We start from the raw sequence: 14,777 nt of genomic DNA on the forward strand, positions 1-14,777 counted from the left end.
TTTTGTGAGTTTACAGACTTTGAAATTGTACTAGACAAGCTGGGCAATAAGGAGACAAGCACCAGTATATCAAGTCCATGAGATTCCCCTTTTACTGATGGATCTTGGCTCCAACAGATAAGAAACTGAGCTTGGCTAGAGAGAGAACTGTGCAGCTTAATCTCAGCTATAAGATCACTAGCTAGTCTCTTATTTCTACCTTGGGAAATGTTAATCTTTGGGGTTTAAACTGATGTAAGCAGAATTTTTTTATGGCTTAAAAAAAACCCACCACCATTATTTCCCCCCAGTATTTTCAAAACATGCATAAAATTAAGTCAAAATTCAATAGTTTGGTGATTTCTAAACCTGATTATAAACCAAAATGAACCTTGTTGCACTGCAGATGATGGAACTGGATTTGCAATAAGGTAGTATCAGCTCTCAACTCTATTCTTCTCCCTGCAAATAGCAGTGGCAGCAGCTGCTATGCTACAGGCAAGGACAGTTGTATCTCTCTCCGACACACCCTTCACCGTTTTTCCCTGGCACTGGGAACAATGTCATGGCAGCAACCAGGTATAGGAAGCTCCCAGAAATGCAGGTCCCTGGGTAAATTACCTTTCCCAGTCAGTTAGCATCCGTGTCACCACCATAATAATGATCTATACACCAGGGGGAGTGGGGGGGGCAGAGATACCTCCTTCTTTCATTGCCTCCCTGCAAGATAGGTGAATGGTGGAAAGATTTGTGGTGTGGAGGAGTTCTTCTCTGGTTCAGATTATAATCCAAGCCAGAGAAACAGTCAGAACTTTAAAAATAATAATGAGGTGAGCATTATGAGTCCCAAGTTTCATATTTTGAGCCAAGGAATTGGCTCAGTGACATGATTTAGGTGCAACAATATATCCAGTGAATTCAAGAAAAGAAAAGAAAAAAGTCGCTGTATTTCAGAGGGCTGATTCAAGCACTTAAATTCTTTTAGGCTACAACTGTATGCACACCTACTGTCAGGAGCAAGCCAGCAGTAAATCACACTGTGCAAGTTTGAGTTAACTCTTTATTAGCAAGAACGCGATCTGCACACCTACCTGGGGGTAAACACCACTGAACATAATGAGACATACTTTGAAGTAAACATGGGTAGTTGTGGGAAATATCTCTAGAACGTTATACCAGCAGAATGGGGATGCCTTGTCAAACATGACCACTTTATATCTACATGTCCATAGTACAGTGGTGCCTCGCTTAACGAATGCCCTGCTTAACGAAAGGATTTTTAGAGCGGAGGTTGCCTCGCTAGACGAATTCGTTTTACGAAAAATTCGTCTAGCAAATCGTGGTTTCCCATAGGAATGCATTGAAATTCAATTAATGCGTTCCTATGGGCAAAAACAAATTCAAAAAAAATTCAATGCATTCCTATGGGATTCGCTAGACGAATTTTTCGTTATAAGAAAAGACCCGTGGAACGAATTAAATTCGTCTAGCGAGGCACCACTGTATATGGATATCTTATATGTCAACAAGTATGTCAGTCAGTGCAGACAATACAGAATAGTCTGATTCATGTAAACGAGCTTCATATATTTTCTCATATTCCATCTACTAAAAGCTACCTTCCAATTGTATATGTTTGGTTAGTGAGTTTCTAATTCATTACATGCACACGGTGACAAAAACATTTAGACTCACCTGTAATTCTGCTTTTCATTTCCTATGTAAAATCTATCGTATTGTGAATAAGCCCGGCTTCCTTCCCAATCCATTAGTTCAATTCTTAGAGAATAGTGTCTTTGACTAGTGGTTATTGCAAAGATAAACTCATTCCCCAGCCAATATTCACCAGAAGGACTACCAAAGCCCTAGAAAAAAGAGATAATATTCAATTTATTGATCTTTGCTTACATTTCTTTAACACTTAAACTGTCACTTGAAGGGAAACCAACTTTCACAGTTGTGATAAAACTTGACTAATACCCACAATATTATTGAAGTTGTCAGATGCAATTTGGAAATATGAGCTCGTGTTTTCTTTGACAACTTTTATTATTGCTACCGTTTGTTGACTATGATGACATGTGATTGCTATGAAAGTTTCCTCATGTTCGAGGCATAGAGTTATTGCTTATTTTTCCCAACCCCTCATTTATTAAAACATGGCAAGCTTTAGGTCAGATCAGATGTACTCTTTGCAAAAGCATTAAAATATATCAGGTTGGATCCAGACAAAGTTAGTCATGCTTAAGGTAGCCATGATACCCTAATTTTCCAATTGATTTTGGTAGACCTTGCTCTTGCTTCTGCTGGACAGAACATTTATACTCTATTAATTACTTTGCTATATTACTTTGGTAATTATTAATTATATTTCTGGGTTGTATCCAATGTAGTGCTAGGCAACCCGTTCTGTTAGCACAAAGATTTCTGCTTGAGCAATGGAACTTCTACTCTCTTCTTCTCCTTTACCCCCTAAATTTGCTCTGGAATTTCCCCCAACCCTCTGGATCAAATTTGATAAGGATACAGGGCATTTGCAGGGGCAGGAGAAGTGGGAATCCCATTGCACAAGCATAAATCCTTGCACTTGTAGAACGAGTGCACTGCATACCTCCCCTATGCATGTGGAATTTTATTAAAGAGTTGGTTTTATGGCTTTAAAGCTATTAATTATTCTAGGATTTGAAAATGAATTTATTTATAAAATTAAAGGAATAATAATGCTAAACTTAGTTTGAATGCAACTCATGTTGTTTAGAAAATGCAAAAAAGGATGGTAAAAAAATTCCCAGGAGAGAATGGGAGAGATGGACAGCATTAGCTGCTAAAATAGCTGTCTGCTAATACATGACATTGAAAAGGAAAGTCCTTTTGAAAAACAGAAAGAAGACAGCATGTGTTTTCCAAACCGATAGGTTCTACACTTTTGTTGTGAGCCACATTAGGAACATCTGTGTAGAAAAGTGTCATAAAATAAAAATAACACCACTACTACCAAAACATAATGGCAGGCCAAAAGGATTACCATATCTATAAAGGCCTGTTACAGTTAAGCCACATGTGTTTGCCCACTTGATAAGGCTCTTGAAATTACAACATAATGTTATTTTTATTCATAATTTTGGCCTGGTTGGGACATTCAGCAGTCCTCTACACACACACACGTGTGCATGCCCGTGCGCACAATCAAATTGGCAATATTTAAGCTCCTGCTGACCTTGAAATAAAATTAACAACCTGGCAAGCAAAGGCAACATTGATTTGGGAGACAGCTAATTGCCCTTGTGGTGTGTTTTTAAATGGCACACTGTCATTTAAGTGGCATGCCTTTATCCCTTAGGACACCTGGCGTTTCCCATAGAGCCATTGGCATTGTGTGCCTGGTTGTGCAGCTGAAGTGGCAAAGCAGCAAGCATTGGTGCTGAATGCACTAGAAGAAAAGACATGACCCTGGACAGCTCTGTTGGACATCACTTTAGAGGGCTTTGCGCCCTAATGGGTCTAAGGACATAATGCATCACTCGGCTCTCCTTATTGCAATGGGGAGGATGTTTTCCTTGGCTCTGGCAAGGAGTAAGAAGCAGGGCTCACCCACACTTTCCTTTGTTCCATTGTTTCTTCCACCCCCCAGCCACCGTGATTTCCAGGCACAAGTCGGGGTGGTTTTTCTTTTGTCCTGTTTTTTTGGGGGGGGGCTGGAAAACCCCACTGTTTACTGCTGAATTGGAACAAATGTCAATCTGCAGAAAACCTGACTGACGTTTGTTCCAATTCAGCAGTATACAGCAGGTTTTCCTGGGGAAAGTAGGAGGACAAACCTAAAACCTCTCAGCCCTGTGCCTGGACATCACAGGGCAAATGTGATGAGCCCGCAGTTATAAAGACCACCATTTGTGTTGGTGCGATCTGATATGGCTACATTAAACCAGTCGTGTCCAATAACAATGGTCAATTGTAAAAAATGTTGCTTCAGTGACGTTCTGATCTGAGGGATATATAACAAAGGGAAGTGGAGACAAATGACGTTTTATTATGTTTCAGCTACTTAGCAAGAACCACCGATGGCCAATCTACATTTCCCTTTAATTGGGCTGCAATTAGCAAAGCTGGAATAACAAAAAGGGTCAGGGAGTCTATGTGAGTTTTGAAAGCAACTGTAAGGATCTTGCATGACTCTTAATAGAGCCACTCAGAAGTTGCAGACTCGATGTCAACAAGGGGACAGGGGGAAATCCTATGGATGGTGCAAAAGGGATTTATCACCATTGGCAAATTTCATAAGGGTATCCTATTTGAGTCGTCTTCCTTCAGCGTCATTGAACCATTTTCTCTCTTGCGTTGTTTATTTTGTCTGATAATGTCCATAGGAAGCTTTGGCTTCTTTTGTAGGCGCTGCCCCCAAATTGAAACCAGACACAGACAGTATAGCCTATGGGTTCATCTCTTGTCAGATAGCCCACTGAAGAAAGCAGTTAATATGTCAGGGTAAGGCCCCCACTCCCAATCTCAGCAAGCATGCCTTTCCAGGGACTATAAAGAATAATCGGGGAGATTCTCAAGCTTTACATGGGAATACGCAGCAGTCTTTGAACATTTCTGGCAATAATTTTATTACTGTTCATGATTTCTTTCTTTCTTTTTTTATGCACACCCCACTTTTTAGATATTTCTCACAAGGCAGTAACAAAAAACACACACACACCATAAACAATATGTATAATGTTTTGCGAGGGGGGAAACAACAATAAATTCAAAATGGTAAGAATAGCAATCAAAGCTAGCAAACATTGATAACCTTATACCCTGTGAATTTGTCAAATGCCCTTTTAAAGTCATTTAGGTTGTGGACACCTGTCATAATATCCCCATCCACACTTTGGTTAAGCAGAGGAAGGGAGATCTGGCCAACCAGAGTGTTCCTCTCTGTTTGCCATCCCTTATGATTAATGTTTTCTACCACAAGGTCAAAGTCTTCGTTTCACCCAGGCTGCCTGTGCCAAAAAGCCACAAACTCCCCCCCAAAACACCTCTACTGTGGGGTTTGGTTGTTAAGGGTGGGTGGTTAAAATAATAGAGACCACAAGGTTTCATGCACCAAGATTAAAAGCTAATGAAAAGGATAAATAGAAAGGATGTCCTTAGGAGAATTTTTTAAACATATGAATAGTTACATGCACACAATCAGTGGTGGGCCTATATTTTGGGGGCCTGAAGCTTGAACGGTCATGGGGGCCCCTTTGCAACCAGCAAAGAGGTCTGGGTAATGACTGTTACCTTCTTCAATGGGGTTCTTCTGTGACATATTACCAAACCTTTACAACACTTGCGCTGCTGACTCTCAAACTTTGATTAACACAAAATTGATAAATTTGAGTTGTGCGACTCATATCACGTCTACTAGACCCATTTTTTTTATTTATTAAAAAAAGCAATGTTGAATAAAGTCACTCCTGGGGCTCCTCTGGGATTAGGGGCCCTGATGCTTAAGCTTCATTAGTTTCTTAGTAGACACAATCAATCCCGCACGAGGAGCAAAGTACAGGAAACAAAAGCAGTTTGAACTTATCCCAACAGCTGAGAGTTAAGGCCTTAAAGTTAAAAGTCCTAGAAACCTTATTGGCGGTTTGCAACTTCCTCTGGCTTGTCATCTTCCAACACCTACATGATTTATTGTTCTTCTTGAGATCCATGCCAGTCTGACATTCATTGCAAGTAGCTAGCTAAATATACCTTTGCATATCCCAGACTACAAACAGACACAAACATCAAAGAAGTGCACTTTTGTCTGAATCCCGTTTGTAGACTGGCCCACCCAGAATCCACACCTTACCTCATTATTTCCTAAAATGTCCTGAGATGCTTATCTAAGAGAGATAGCAAATTAACCCCTTGATTTCCAAACCAAACTATATACAATATTTCTATTTCTTTTTAAGCAGCCCGTTTCCTTCACAACCATCACTATATCTTCTAGTAACAAATTCCATAGTTTGGCTACAAATGGTGTGCATCCTCATGCCTCTTCCATGTGCCTGCAGAAGACCCACTGGCTGTCTTCTAGCTCACCCACCTGAGCCAAATCTCAGACAACCACAAAGCAGCCATGGTTTTTCTCTTCTCTCACCCAGGAAGATGAGGCATGAGGAGACCTGTTTGAGAAACCAGAGCGGGGTCTCCTCTTGCCACAATACTATTTGAAATAACCCAATCCCATTTTATCTTAGAAATTAAGTAGGGTTGAGTCTGACTAGCACAGGCATAGGCAAACTTTGCCCTCCAGATGTTTTTGGCCTACAACTCCCATGATCCCTAGCTAACAGGACCAGTGGTCAGGGATGATGGGAATTGTAGTCCCAAAACATCTGGAGGTCCGCGTTTGCCTATGCCTGAGCTAGTACTTAGGTAGGAGGCTGATTGGGAATCCTATGTGACTTGACCTCCTATTTTGTGTTTCAGTGAATGTTTAGCTCCAGGCTCTCTGGAATGAAATGGGATTTTCCAGGTCCATTTCAGTGGGGCTTTAGGCCTGATTTTGGAACTGAAACTGCCTTAGTCACCCTGTGAGATTACTTTTGCTGAGAGAGGGGTGAGAGAGCCTTCTCTTGAAGGCTTTGGATACCATCAGTCATGGTATCCTTCTGGATAGGCTGCCCAGAGTAGGGGAGGGAGGCCTTCCTTTGCAATTTCCCCTCTCCTGTGTGGATGGTGAGTGTTAGTGGATTTTTGCTTCACCCTACTTCCATTTTTCCAGTGCATCCACACATCTGGGGACCTGATATTTCAGGGTTCTGCACTTTAGATGTTTGTGTGGTATGGTGAAGCTGGAAGATGTGATGTCTGGGGCAAGGCTAAGTGGTACACCCGTCTGCAATGCATAAGCAAATCTTCTGAAGGGGGCTATAATTTCCCCAACATAATTTATATACAATGCAGCCAAGCATTATGCGTTACGAAACAACTCTTTTTGCTAGAGCTGAACTCTCCTTGTCCTTTCTGACCAGGGAAGGCTGCCATATGGGTATTATTTAAATAATACATGGGTCGCATTTATTACAGCATCCCAAGAAATGCTGTACTCCGCCGAACCAAACAGATATATAGCCGCACGTCAACACAATTCCTCAAACAGATGTTATCCAGTAACATTCACAAAGGGAGGATAGCGGATTCTTTTTACCACAAGCTCAGGCAAAGAAAGTGCGATCAGCTTTTTGTTCAGTAGCTGAGAAATGACTATAAATTAATTAAACAAGGATGTATGTGGTGGCTTGTGGTTTTATCTAATAGGTTTGCTGAACTGCGTGGGGTGGAAGTGTCTCGGCTTCTGGTTACATGATTTTTGGCACAGCAAGTTTCTTCCTCTGATCTTGTCCATCCATACCACTCAACCTTCTCCTTTCACCCAGCTGCAAACAGTTTGGTGAAGCAGTAGCATATACCTGGACTCTTGATAACTGAGCCACTATTCTCCCATTTCTCATAATCCACCCTGGCCTTTCTCGTATATTGTAGGCTTATAGGCATTTAATTTTGCTTCCAGAAGATGCCTGTCTGTAGCATTTCCCCCCTTTAATGTCTAGATTGCTGAGGCACCACAGAGTGTTTCAGGGGTCCCTGTTCAATTCATACCACCTCAAAAGAGATCTGCCTTCACCTCTAGAAATCCTCAAACCCACCAAAGTCCCCTGCCATGGTTTGGAACTCATCTGAATATAATGCACATCCTTATCCTAGTTAAGTATGCCACGAGCCAGAAACAAGGACCTGAAATAATCTAAAGTAGCTGTATTTAAATTAACAAAGAACCGTAAAATCAATAGCATGAGTAGTTTAAAAATGCGGAATATTTATTTTGATGAAAAACATACCCTTCAAGCTAAGCCAAATATTTTTTGTTTGACAAATGCATGTAAAAGTGGTTTTCCACTTTTAAAAAAATCATTAGTAGTGAGAGCAGAATGGAAACAGTGAAGTAGGCATGACTAACTCTGAAAACACAAAGCCTTTTAAAAATGTAGTCAACACCTCATTTGAGGGGGGAAAAGGAAAATATTTAATCAGGAACAATTTCTTCCTAATTTAATAAGTTGGTTGACATTACGTCTTCTAGTTTTAGCCTTGTGATGTACCCTGGCATCCTTCAGAAAGTCTTGAAACTTCTCTATACCCTGGCACCCTCTGGAGGTCACAAGGAAAGCTAATTTCATTTGTCACAAGATCATATGGAGAAGTGCTGTCAAGTTGTTCCTTGTGTTCCAGAAACCCATTAGGCTTCAATTACATTTGGGCATTTAGTGACAGTAGCCCCATGCTGTGGAACAATCTTCCAGCAGAGATTCAGCAAGCATCATCAATTTTGAATTTCAGGCATCTCTTGAAGACTTTTTTTTAAAAAAAAAATGCTGACAGCCTATGCAGTTGTTTAATTCCACCCCCACCCCCCGTCAGTCATTTTAGTGATTGTTTTGTACTGATATATTGTGAATTATTTTTGTACACCACCCTGATGTTATAGTATACAAATGGCAATATATAAATACTTTCATAATGGAACAAAAAACCCAACTATTTAAATAGTCGTCCCTTTATCTCTGGGATTAAATGCAGAACAGAAAAGCCCAAATCAGTGTTAGATACCACCATCTATTGACTTCAGAACAGGAGTTCAGAGGAGGTGACTGAATAAGAATAAGGGTGGTGTAGAAACATAGCTGCCAAGTTATCCCTTTTTTAAAGGGATTTTCCATTATGCTGAATAGGCTTCCTCGCGAGAAAAGGGAAAACTTGGCAGCTATGGTAGAAATTCATTATGTCCTTTAGACTTCCGGTTCGTCGCGGCGGTGAGAAGGACGCAGGGACTTCGCGTGCCGAGGTCCCTGGCTTCTCGGAGGGGGGGGAAGTCCGCAGAGCGAGCGGACTCCCCGTAAAAGCATCGGATCGAGAGTTCCGATGACTCAGGCGTCCAGCGGCTGCTCCGTTTGGCGGATCCCCCGCCGCCCGAGAGCTCAATAGAGCGATCGTGAGCCGGTGGGGTTGAACCGCGGGAGCCATTTTGGGCCACATCTTACCTCCGGGAAGCGAAGCTCCGAGTCCTGACCCGGCAAGCGGCGGATTCTTCCGATTTGATACTAAAGATTCCTAAAGAAGTAAGTGGAACTTTGATCGGGATCCTAAATTTGCTGATTGGAAAATAGGAGAGACTTAAAGAAACGGAAGCCGGTCTCTTCCTAATGGGAAACTGGGAGGCGTTTGGAAAAAAAATCCAAAGCTGAATAACGAAAGAATTTGAAACTGTGGTCCCGAGAGGGAAAAAAAGACTTTTTGGAACCATCTCAGCCCCCGAGTCCGGCACCCCTTGAGGTACAGCGGCATTAAGGGGAAGAGTGTTTTGACAGCTGTCAAAAGCTGTCAAACTGTTAAAAGACCGGGTGGATTGATTGCATTGCTGTGAACAGAAAAAATTGTTTGTAAAGGTGAAAGAACTATTTAAATTGGAAGTAAGAATGGATTTGGGACTGAGTTAAGAATCAAGAGAAAGAACAGCCAAAATGGAGTCGATCGTCTGAGAGAGGAATTTTCCAGTACCCATTGTTCCCTACCCCCTGTTTATCTGCGGTTACGAGAGGTATGAAAACAAAGCTGTCTCGAGCCTTTCAGGAGATTGTACTGAACTACTTGCTGTCATGGGAAGATTTCTACAAGGAATGGCAACATCCCAACTTACCACCAGTTGAGATTGAAGTCCAAGTCCAGGACTTAGAGGATAATTTAAATTTAAATTTGGAGACTGCTGATTTTGAGACTGTGTGTGAGGAGAAACAATTGGAAGAGGACTTGGACTGTGACAAATTTGTTTGGGATGAAGCAAAATATGACTTCCAAAAGGAAGAAAAACAACCAGAACAAGAAGATGAGAGACTAAGGGACTTAAAGTTTAATGGTTTTGAAGATCCTGGAGGGGTTAAAATGTGGAGTGGGGTGTTTGAGGGATGGGAAGGACAGGGGCAGGGGGGGGCAAAGGCCTGGAGATGGACTTGGGAAAGAATGGGTGTGGGGTAAAAACTTTAGTTAAAAGGTATTGTTTTGGTTTCTGAAAGACGGTCTTCGAAATCTTGGCATGACAATGGAAATGCTGAACCAATTGGGGGAAAAAGACTTAGGGAGAGGAGATGGAATGTAAAAAAGAAAGGGAAAAAAGTGTTATGTTTCCTTAAGGGAGTATAAGAATGGCTTGGAAAGAATTTTTAAGTTACTGTAAATTATTGCAGGTTAAGCGAGGTGTTTAGGCAGAAAGCTGCCTGCCCCCCTCTCCTTACTCTGAGGCACTCAGTGGCAGGGGGTGCCCAGAGGGGCGAGGAGGAAATGGAACCTTGGAAGTGCTGTACCCTGCAGGCACCTCTTGTGGCAGGAGGGGACCTGTGGGAGGGCAGCATGAAAAAGGAGGAGGATTGAGTTAATATTATAAGATTAAGATTTGAAGCTGAGTTGGAAAATTCGCCACAAGTAATCAGAATTTGTAAGGAAAACCATGAGGAAGACAACCGAGGGAGTCACAATTAAGATGTCAAAATAATAAGAACTGGGAAGTTTGAACTCTTCCCAATTTTCTTTTTGTTTTTTTTTTCCTTCTTTCCTTTCTTTCTTCCTCTTTTTTTTCTAGGTTTATTAATATGATTATGAAAGAGTTGGGAGATGCAGATCCCCATAACTCCTTCCTCCCTGTTCTCTCAGTGGCAGGGGGGGGATATGGAGGGAGGAGGGAGGGGGGAAGCAGAACTCAACCCACAATTGGACCCCTTTGTTTCCTAAAGCACACGGGCCCTACTGGTGGCAGAAGTGGACCGGTGGGTGGAGGGAAAATGAAGGGACAGTGTTATATTATATGTCTTGTTTGTGTATTTCTTGTTTGAAAAATTAATAAAAATCTCTTTAAAAAAAAAAGAAATTCATTATGTCCTTTAAAAAAAAGAGAGAGAGCAGCAACCCAATTCAGCATTTCTGAGTTTTCTTGCACAGTAGGACACAACTATTAGTTGGATTATCCACTTCTTTGGATTTTTCCTCTGCAATAGTGGTCTCAGAAGGTACACATTTTTTTAAAAAAAACATTAGTAAGCACACAGAATGTGTACGTTAGGATGAAAAGGAATGTATTGAAAATGCATATTTTATGGGTAAATGAATACAAATTTCATACAATTTACATGTGAACTTTGTTTCTGTTATTTTGGAAAGCCTGCAAAAAATAGGACATAACAGATCTACAGAAGTGTGCATGCACACGAAAGCTCATGCCAATGACAAACATAGTTGGTCTCTAAGGTGCTACTGGAAGGATTTTTTAAATATATATATATATATTGAGAACAGTGAAACTGACATAGAATGGACTTAGGCGGGTCTGCCTGTCCTTAAATAGAAGAGGAAAATACCTTCAGCACTGAATCCAGACAAACCTACTTCCCATCAAGCCACTATTGCACAGCTAGCAGAAGTAATGCAAATGTATGACGATTCATTCTCACAGAGAGCCACAGTCTCATCAGTGATAGTGGAGCCAATGGCTGCTAAAGCAGGCAAAGTGCATTTACCTACCAGAGGCAGAGGAAGCCAGCTCGACTGAGCAACAGCCCCATTTTGTCTTTTAGTCTTAGTGCCTGGTGCTGAAGCAACATTTGAGCTTGCTCCTGTCAGTCCATCTACAGCCTGAGCTGCTCTTGGAGCTGTCCATGGTTCTACCTTGACCCTGAACTCTTGCCTTTAACATATACTCTTCCCATGAATGCGAACTGCTTATGGGTCTGCTCCCTTCAGGTTGGACTGGAACATTCAGTGGGTTGCAGTTACTACCCACTTGGACAAGGACACCTATGTGGTGGCACGAGTTCAGATAGCATCTCCATCTGAGAGCATCCCAGCAATGAGTCTCTCCACAGCCCTAATGCTGGAGTCAACAATGTTTCTGACTATGGAGTAACACAAGCTTTTATGGGTTTTGTAGGATAAAGACATAATTCTTTGATTACAGCTGGGAAGATTTCAGTCTCTGTATTTCTTAAATAAATTAGTCATTCTCGAGACATTTCTATCTGCAAAAGCAGAAATGAAAAAATATTGCCTGAATTATATTTGAAAGATGATCCTTGAGAGGATCCTTGGGCTATAGAGAAAAGATCTTCTTCACCATCTGATTATCCATCTCCAGGTTTAAAATCCTGAACATCTGTAGCTCCCCCACCTTGAATTTAATACATAATTTGTGCTATTTTTTTTAAAAAAAGAATAGGGCAGGGTTTCCCAAACTTGGGTCTCCAGCTGTTTTTGGACTACAATTCCCACCATCCCTGACTACTGGTTCTGCTAGCTAGGGATGATGGGAGTTGTAGTCCAGAAACAGCCGGAGACCCAAGTTTGGGAAACCCTGATCTAGGGCAAGGTATCAAGTATAGCAGTTTACCTCAGAACAGTGACTGTGATCCAAACCAGCCAGGGCTGGCTCTAGGTAGAGTCCCGGTGGCCCAGTGTGCTGGGTCAGTAGGTGGGGCGCTGCGCGGCAAAGCCGCGCGAAAACCATGCTGCACCCTGCGAGGGCGGGGGCGCCGGAGCGATCTCCGCCCCTCAGCACCAGGGCGCCCGACCTGCTCGAGACTGCCCTGAAACCAGCTTTCTCCTTTAAAATACTAGTAATTTCTCCGTGTTTCCTTTCAGAGATAAATCTCCCTGTGTGCTTCAAACAGGCATGAAACAGGCAAATCAAGAAAGGGGTCTTTAGATAGCTATATGAGTCACATGGTTCTTCTGGATTTCCTGTTTAAAGGCCACATTCCCAGCACAAGCTCTTGACACAGTGTCCGCTTCAAAATAAGAATGATTATATAGCAATATCCCCATGGATTCTAGGGATAGAATTCCTATAAGCAACCCCACCCCCCCACCCCAGCTTACCATCTTGTATTCTTTCCAGCTTTTTTGGAAATCTAGGCTCCCATCTTCTCGGTGTTGTATGACTGTCCAGCCTCCTCCTGAGGTCTCCATGTTACAAAAAACCTAGGCATAAGAAGATACACTCGTAAGATTCACTGTGCTAATCTGGGCCCTTGATGTATCCAAATCAGCTTCCTGCCTCCTGCAGTGACCAATCTGAACCTTCAGAAAGCTCTGCAAAAAAGCAAATTAGATAGTAACCCATGTTTTTAATGCCTAGATTCTAAAAAAGGGGGGACGGGAGGGTTACTGAACATGGAGGGTGGATTTCTCAATCTCAAAGACCCAGGGAGCAATTGTATACACAAGAAGCTGGCACAAAGCAAGTTGGAATAAGTTACACCAGATCCAAACTCCACCAGCAGTGGAGCCAAGCTAAGCCTGGCAGAGGGAAAACAAGCCTTCAAATAGTTTGAGTTACTATAATATAATAATAATTTATAATAATAATTTATTATTTATACCCCGCCCATCTGGCCGGGTCTCCCCAGCCACTCTGGGCGGCTTCCAACAGAAGAATAAAACACAATAATCTATTAAACATTAAATGCCTCCCTGAACAGGGCTGCCTTCAGATGTCTCCTAAAAATCTGGTAGTTGTTTTCCTTTTTGACATCTGTTGGGAGGGCGTTCCACAGGGCAGGAGCCACCACCGAGAAGGCCCTCTGCCTAGTTCCCTGCAACTTGGCTTCTCACAACGAGGGAACCGCCAGAAGGCCCTCGGTGCTGGACCTCAGTGTCCGGGCAGAATGATGGAGGTGGAGACGCTCCTTCAGGTATACTGGACTGAGGCCATTTAGGGCTTTAAAGGTCAGCACCAACACTTTGAATTACACTATCATCTGACCCTGTCAGAGCCCTCACGCCTCCTTTCCGAAGATAGGCAACCACTTACTGCACTTTGAGAAGGCGCTGCACCACTCACACTGTGCAAAATATGCCTCTGCCCACATGCATTTAACTACTGGTATGTAAGTAAGGCCCCCTTTCCACACACCAGCAGCTCTGTTAGAGCTGTTTTCCTCAGGTGCTATCTAACACAGCTTTGGTATCTGTCCAGTTTAAACATCCTCCTCCTCCTCCTCCTCCTCCTCCTCCTCCTCCTCCTCCTCCTCCTCCTCCTCCTCCTCCTCCGTCTTCTTCAGAGATCACTCGTAGCCGAGTAAGAGTGTCTTCCATAAACACGATTTTAACAATGGGTCCGTAAGTGACTGTGGAGGCCAATTCTTGATCCACACATCCTTCCACAGTGGACTCATTGGTTTTCAAGAGGGAGTTGATCATGGTGTGGATTTGCCAAGTGTGCCTTCCTCTTAGCACATTTCTCCCTTGCATCCTGAGATCGAGTTTTTTCAAAGCCCATGACATCTTTGGTAAAGGCTGTTCTCCAACTGGAGCGCTCGCAGGCCAGTGTTTCTCAGTTGTCAGTGTTTATACTACATTTTAAAAGATTTGCCTTGAGACAGTCTTTAAACCTCTTTTGTTGACCACCAGCATTACGCTTTCCATTTTTAAGTTCGGAATAGAGTAGTTGCTTTGGAAGACGATCATCAGGCATCTGCACAACATGACCAGACCAACAAAGTTGATGTTGAAGATGGGTGGGATCTGTAGCACAATTCTTTCTCAGCTGAGAGAGTGTAACAGTTAGGTGGAAGAGACCCACACAACCACCGTTGGCCACATGTGGGAAGGGTTGGGCAGTGACTTCCATGTTCCTGCAGGTGCATGCAAATGGCATGAAGGATCCACACCACTGTGTGCTTTATACTGCACATCTTTTATGTGAGATGCCAGACCATATATATCTATAT

The 14,777-nt window shown here is 42.5% G+C and overlaps 1 protein-coding gene across 1 annotated transcript in view; it reads right to left on the reverse strand.

Annotated features, from left to right (window-relative positions):
- ANGPT1 (angiopoietin 1) overlaps positions 1-14,777 on the reverse strand; it is a 144,634-nt gene that overhangs the window by 24,158 nt on the left and 105,699 nt on the right. The window contains exons 6-7 of the mRNA XM_035125358.3: positions 12,925-13,026; positions 1,675-1,844 (exon numbers count right to left, since the gene is read on the reverse strand). Of these exons, the coding sequence (XP_034981249.1) occupies positions 1,675-1,844; positions 12,925-13,026 (272 nt within the window). The remainder of the gene's footprint in view (positions 1-1,674; positions 1,845-12,924; positions 13,027-14,777) is intronic.

Source organism: Zootoca vivipara, chromosome 8 (assembly GCF_965207765.1).
Source record: "Zootoca vivipara chromosome 8, rZooViv2.hap1.1, whole genome shotgun sequence".
NCBI classification, from domain to species: domain Eukaryota; kingdom Metazoa; phylum Chordata; class Lepidosauria; order Squamata; family Lacertidae; genus Zootoca; species Zootoca vivipara.